General features: G+C 30.5%; 1 protein-coding gene across 1 annotated transcript in view; it reads left to right on the top strand.

Moving 5' to 3' along the window:
* Positions 1-6,924: 6,924 nt before the first annotated feature.
* The window catches only part of LOC107486761 (thioredoxin H2), a gene marked incomplete in the record, with an annotated part of 1,225 nt that continues 794 nt past the window's right edge, over positions 6,925-7,355 (top strand). Inside the window, 2 exon segments of the mRNA XM_016107333.3 lie at positions 6,925-7,127; positions 7,246-7,355. Coding sequence (XP_015962819.1) covers positions 6,978-7,127; positions 7,246-7,355 — 260 coding nt within the window.

The raw sequence follows: 7,355 nt of genomic DNA, 5'->3' as shown, positions 1-7,355 counted from the left end.
ATATTAAAAAATATATAATCGGTATTTCCAAATAAATATAGTTATTTGGGACTAGAAAGTGTTATTGTAATGCACCACAACCTATTATTGATTGATATAGCAATCCATCACATAATATCTGCACTAGTGCACCTTCATATTGTAGGGTGTACCATGCACATTGATGAGAAAGGAGCATGTTAAAAACAATCCCTATCAATTCTCAACTTCTAAGATGCTTACCAAAACGACCCAACACGGAAACATCATTGCCAAGAAGCCACACTCCCACTTTCTAAGAAGCCAATAGTGTAAATGTGTTCATATTTAAATTGGACAACCTCCCTTTATAGTGTTCCATCTCCAATTCACTTCACTCTTTACATTAAACACACACCAAAATGATCACAAAAACAAAGGGAAAAAAGGGTTCTTCTTCTACGGCTCATATTCCTCTCTTCAATTCCAATAATGTTAGTTCCAATTTTCTTGACACTGATAATAGTGTTCTCTCCTTATTGCAATTCTTAAGCATGGCCTTTTGTTGTGGTTCCACAATCTATAGTTCATGGATCAAACGTGACTTTCAAATGCTAACCTTTGTTACCTTTGTCTACTTTGTTCTCTTCATGTCATATTTTTGGTCTTGGGTGTACCAGAGATTGCCACCATCAAGTGAGGAACATCCTAAGAATCATCGAAGGCTAAATTTTGTCATGTGGGTTTTGGAGAGTGTCATCATGTTTGGATTTTCCTATGCTTTCTCTAAATTCATGGGCATGGCTGCTTCTATTTGCATCTTTGTGATTTTCATTGTTGCTAGAACATTAATTTTGTATGCTTCTTTGTATAATTAGTACAATGGTTAGTAAAATATATAGGTGCTTTGTGCACTTATCATTCTTCCCTTAATCTTTTGTAAATTAAAAATTGGTTACTTTTTTTTTTGTTAGTTTTTCACAATATCCATCAATCCGACAAGTCAAAGGTTAATCCGCTGCGGTACTGAACTCCATTTAAAGGTTTGTTGTTAGTTAATGGGTTGCTGCATGTACAAAGTGGAATTCAAATCCCCAACACTTATTTAAGTAGACTAGTGAACTAACTATTATACTCCAATTAAAACCTTTTATTATTATATCAATAATAATTTGAATAAAAAAATAGTTATATAACTTTAACTAAGTGATTAAATAAGTTTTAATCTTGTGGACTAGTTGAAACTCCCACCTTATGAACTTGATCACACTTTTAGCCAAATGGATTTGGAATGCTTTTTGGAAGAATATTATATGCATTATTTTTGTATATATTTATTTTGTATTTTTTATTTTTAATATTAAAAATAACTGACAAAAAATTATAAAGGTAAAAATTTTATTTTTTATCTAGCTAATGAATTTTTTTTCCTGTTCCTTCTGTCTTTTTTTTCTTCTCTCTGGTCACACATAAGTGCGTAAAATTTTTAAATGCACTTTTCTTCCATATACTTAGAGTCGGATTTTTTATTTTAATAAATAAAATAAATATAATATTTATCAAAATAAATAAATTTTAGAGAAATTATCAAATTAAATTTTTCTGTCATATCTCGTTTACAATGTAAATGAGATGACAATGCATATATTTTATTTATATTATAAACAAGATATGACACATCAGCGTAATATGTGTATATCTCATTTACACTGTAAGTGAGATATGGGTCGTACGCGCTTATATATAGAAGTCGTTTATAACTGACTTCCGAGCTCCAATTTGACTTTACCAACTTCTTTCTCTCATCTTTTAACCCTTTCTGACTATACCTTTGACCCAAACGGTGATGGCGCGACAAATGGGGAATGACTGGGATATAAACAGGCTGAACGAGACGACATATTACGCCGGAGCGGCTGACTTCGAGGTTAGTTTCGTTATGGTTGTCAAGTTTAATGATGTTGCCATTGTTAGGGTAGTCATGAAGATCTGGAACGTTGGTATATGTGTTAGGAGTTAGGTCTGTAGGTTTAAATTAGAACTCTATCCACTTGTGCTAGATTGGTATGACATAAATATTATTAATTTGGAACGCTGTTGTTGCTATGTTGTTAATAGTTATAAATTTAATGCCATTAGAATAGTATGTGTGACACTGTAATACGTTAATAAATTTTGATAAGAGGAAGTTTTATTAGACTTTTGAGAGATAAATATTACCAAAAGTAGAATTAATTTTCTTAAATGTTAAACAAATAATTTATAAGCTATAATTGATTTTATATAATTTAAATTTAATTTTTGTTTGTAATTATTCAGAGGTCTCGCCTTCTGTTATCCCGATGAGTGAGCCATACTTTACCTCCACCGGACGCCATCATCCCGTATCTGGCTGAGAAATTTTACTTTTGACAATTTTCTCATTTCGGCATTGGTGGAATGATGGCGTCTAGGAACCTACACGTTTCATCTCCCATGGGATGATGTCACTATCACTCTGCAGGACGTGGTGTAGTTACCGTTGGGGGTATCTCCGTGACTTTGTTAGGTGGTACCATACGGAGATGTAGGCGTTGGTGGAGCAACTCCTTGGCGCCAGGCCTCCTGTGGCAGCACAGCAAGCGGCTCAGAAAAAAGAGTTATTCACCTTGAAATGTGTGTGAAGAATACCAAAGATTACACATTCTTTTATAAAATCTGAACATTTGTCATATATATATCTTTTTTACAGTGTAAACGAGATATGATATGAAAATTTAATTCTATAAATATTTGTAAAAATATTTATTTTAGTAAATATTATATTTATTTTATTTAATAAAATAAAAAATTCACTTAGAGTCACAGGAAATATTTGTTTTTTTTTTTTTTAAACCAGCATAGCAGTTTCCATTAATGATAAAAGAGTATAGAAAGGACTCGTAGCATAAAAAAGGATAGAATTCTCAACAAAATAATAAAAATAATTAATACTAAACAATTTTTTTTGAGTAAAATAAAAAAGAAAACTAAACATAAAAAAACATAAATCCAAACAACTATAAAATAGAAAAAAGAATCCAGTCAAAGAAAAGCCAGAACTAATTTCCCGCCCATCCTAAATTTCTCGCAGCCCTACCCTAATTGCAATTTTTTTTTTGGCAATAAATGTCCAATCAGCAAGCATAAAAATTATATTAAAATCTAATTTTTAATTTTTTTATAATGTATATTTAACAATTTAATATTTTTATCATATTTTAAAGACGATAAAAACTTATATATAGTTATCTTTTTGTAAAGTTAATATTTAAAAATTGTTAAATAACTTGACAAATATCAAAGACATATTTGTTATTTAATAATTCAAGAAATATTTTTGCCTATATCTAAATTTTTGGAGAACATTGTTAGTGATTTTTTAAAACAAAATTGTCTCTGGTTGTATATTTTCATAACTTTATATTTTAGTATGTAATACTTTTAAAAAAATATTTAGTATGTAATTTCTAATTATAGGTATGTTTAAAATGAGCACAATAATTATGTGTTTATTGGATGTGCTATATTTATATAGGCCATTAGATTTTATTAGATGAAAATTAAAGGCTAATATAAAAGAAGAATATTGATAGACTCTAATAAATACAAAATATCCTAATATATAAATGCTTTAAATGATAATACTTTAAATAGCAACATAATCCTCTCTTCCAACTCGGCAATGACGGTTACGTGGTGGTGCGATGGCTGGACGGCGATGAGCCTGAATGACGGCGCAAGCAAGATGCAACGGCGGCGTTGAGTGAACGGCGGCAATACCCAGCCAGCGATGCCAAGCCCTTCTCCCTCTCCTTCTCTTCTTCTGGCTCAGTCTCCCTCTTCTCTAGTTTCTTTCAATTCTGTACCGTGGAGGTGAGGGTTCTAGGGTTTGGTATTGGGAATTAGGATTTCTAATTTAATTTGGGAATTTAAGGTTAGAAATTAGGAATTTTTATAAAGGAATAAAGATAAATATGAATAAATATTTTGATAAAATTGGAGGATAGAGTAATTTTAATACCAAATATACTCCATTTAAAATATTTAAGAATATTATTCATTAACATATTGCTAAGTTCAATTAATTATTTCTAATTTAAATCATGAAATAAGTATATTAATCACATCTTTATAAAATATAGTTTAAACTAAATATTAATTATTCAAATTAAATGACATAACTTTTCATTATTTTTCTATCACCGAAACTTTAATTTCAATTTACAAAATAACTAATTATAATAAAAATTGTACATAAATATTAACTTACTTAAACTTAAAGTATTTATAAAAATTAATCTAATCATTTTTAATAAATTCATTTCTAAGAACTCAAATTAATAACATAATTCATTCATAATAGAATTGTTTAAATTAAAGTATACAATTTTTTTTTTATTTTTCAATTACCAAAATTATAATTTCAATTATACCAAATATGCAATAAAAATTATATAAAAATTTTAATTAATTTAAACTCCAATTATCATAAAATTCTATTTAATTATCAAAATTTAATTTAATTATTTTTTATGAAATAATTTTTAAGAATAAAATCGCTAATAAATAAATAAATTTGGAATCAACTAAAAATATGATTTTTCTAAAGTTCTAGGTCGTACAATTGGTGTACTAATGTCTTTTAAAAAATATTTTTTTATCATATATAATTTATTAAAAATATATTTTGTTAAATCCAAAAGTAAAATATATAATTTTTTAGTTTTAATGTAACAAATTTAATATGTTATCTAATTTTAATGTTATTATATTATTATAATTATTTAATATATAAAAAAAGAGTTAAGTATGATTGTAGTTCCTAACGTAGAGGCCGAAAAATTTTTATCCCCAAATTTATTTTGCGAACAAAATCGTCCCTCAAGTTCGTATTGGATCCTTATATCATAATGCTGCAATGTTGGACTACAAGTATTCAAATTGTCTTAACTCTTTATAGGCCTTAAACACATACCATCAATCGCCGTCAATGTCTTCGATAATTATAATTTGCCCCTTCAAATATTTAAATACCCCGTCTTTATATCCGAATGCACCACCATAATGCACCCTCATATTAATATACACGATCTTCTGCTCAAACAACCTTGTTATTCAACACACTACATTACTACAACAAAGAAGAAAGAAATGAAATAGATAATCACAAATCCTAGCTAGCTTTAGCAACAGTTTCGGAAGCCTACATTAAACCCTAAATAGTTCAAAGCTAGCAACATTGTTTTCAACTTCAAACCCCTCAAATGCAATAAACAGTTGACGTGAAGCGACAATGCATGAAAAATAACCATACCTCAACAACCACTGTTTGCAGCGATGAAGATGGGTCACAAATGTTACCTCACACCGACGGTGAAACTTGCAACAACCAAATCTCTTCAACCACTACTGTAGACTTTCTTCGCAGGAACGTTTTCGAGGGTTTCACACAAACGTTTAAGATACTAAGTATGTTAAAGAACATTATTATGAGTTATTTGAGGAGTAGGAAATGATTTCGCGGGAATGAAATTAAGGGAAACAAACCTTATGGGTCAAAATTGTCTTTAAAATTAAATTTTGGGTCGAAAGGACCATTTTAAAACCAACACAAACTTTAGAGACGATTTTATTTGCAAAATAAATTTGGGGAGATGACAGATACGTTCCGTACTTGCAGATGGCAGGTCTATACCATCTTGCAAGGCTGAACGACCGATGGTTCCGGCTAGACGAGGCCCTTGTCAGTGCATTCGTGGAGCGATGACGTCCCGAGACGCACACGTTCCATATGTCGTTCGGAGAGTGCACGATCACACTCCAGGACGTGGCATACCAGCTGGGTTTGCCAGTGGACGGCCGTTACGTGAGCGGGTGCTTGTCAGAGTTCCATATATACATCGAGTGGACGGCATATAAGAGGGTGGCCGTCCAGCCTGGGTGGCCGTCCATATATCACCCTCGATACTTCTTTTTATAATTTAGAGCAATAAATTTATTTTATTTCATAGTTATTTTTATGTTACATGAAACAAAACGATGACGATGATGATGGGTGGCTCTGACTATTTGTCTAATTGTAGTTAATCCTGTACTTGGGAATGAATTTGAAATAGGAATTATATTAGTTGATATAATGTAATTGCTGATTCGTTGAGTTTTCTAATTATATTTGTCAGAACATAAGGTAGCAAGACGCAAAGAAGAAAAACGATTGTAAGAGCACGATTGAAAGTAAAACAGATATTTAACTCTCTTGCGTAAAATATGATTGAAGGCGTAGAAGTTTTTTTTATTGAGAGTGAATCGGTATTTAAATTGAGTACGTATTAATAGTTTTTTTTATTGAAAGTGAATAAGTTGAAAGTGAATCATTTTTAAATCTGTCGTAGGGTAAAGCCAATTTTTTAAAAAATAAAATAAAATAAAAAGAATTGAGTAAGTACTAGCAGTTTTTCTATTGAAATCAGTTTTTAAGTTCTGTCGTGGGATAAAGCCAGTTTTTAATAAAAAGAAAACAGGAACAACTACGCATGCATGTATGGAGAACTTCTATAATTAAAGGTAATATTGAAAAAAGTTAGACATCAAAAACTCAGTATTGACATTATATATTGTTATAGATAGATATATTTTATATTTAGTTATTTAAGAATAAAAGATTCTATTGCCGTTTAAAGTACTGTGTATTAAAGTATTGTCATTTAAAATATTTATTTATATACTAAAATATTTTATATTTATTAGAATTTATAAATACTCTTTTTTTATTAGCCTTTAATTTTCACTAATAAAATCTAATAAATCATATAGATGTGACACCTCTAATAAATACATAATTATTGTACTCATCTTAAACCTACCCTCTAATTACTACTAATTAGTAATTATCCCCCTTAAGAAAAAAAAATTCAAAACATCTTGCATATAAAACAGCCTAATAACAAAAACTTGTAGAATAACTTTGTGAACGGAAAAGAAAAAGAGGAGGACAAAAAATGGGCGGTGTGCTGTCTGCGGTGCTCGGCGGCGATGCTGCAGCGGCCACGACGGAGGGAGGCTCGGCTGAGGACTCTCATGTGAAATCGTTCCATTCCTCCCCTCGATTTCAGCTCCATTTCAACGAACTCAAAGATTCCTCTAAGCTCGTAATTTCCTCAATCTCTCTCTAGATCTCCGATCTCTTAACTATTTTTTTTTGGATCTGTCTTTTCTTTTTTGTTTCTGATTATTGTTGCTGTTGTTTATGTGCTTTTAATTGAACAGGTTGTGATAGATTTCTCAGCTTCGTGGTGCGGACCATGCAAGTTCATTGAACCGCATATTCACGCCATGGCCGAAAACTTCTCTGACGTCGAGTTCATCAAGCTCGATGT

Source organism: Arachis duranensis, chromosome 4, assembly GCF_000817695.3.
Source record: "Arachis duranensis cultivar V14167 chromosome 4, aradu.V14167.gnm2.J7QH, whole genome shotgun sequence".
In the NCBI taxonomy this organism is placed as follows: domain Eukaryota; kingdom Viridiplantae; phylum Streptophyta; class Magnoliopsida; order Fabales; family Fabaceae; genus Arachis; species Arachis duranensis.
The sequence above is the reverse complement of the archived record's forward strand: the minus strand, read 5'-3'. Positions and strand labels throughout refer to the sequence as shown.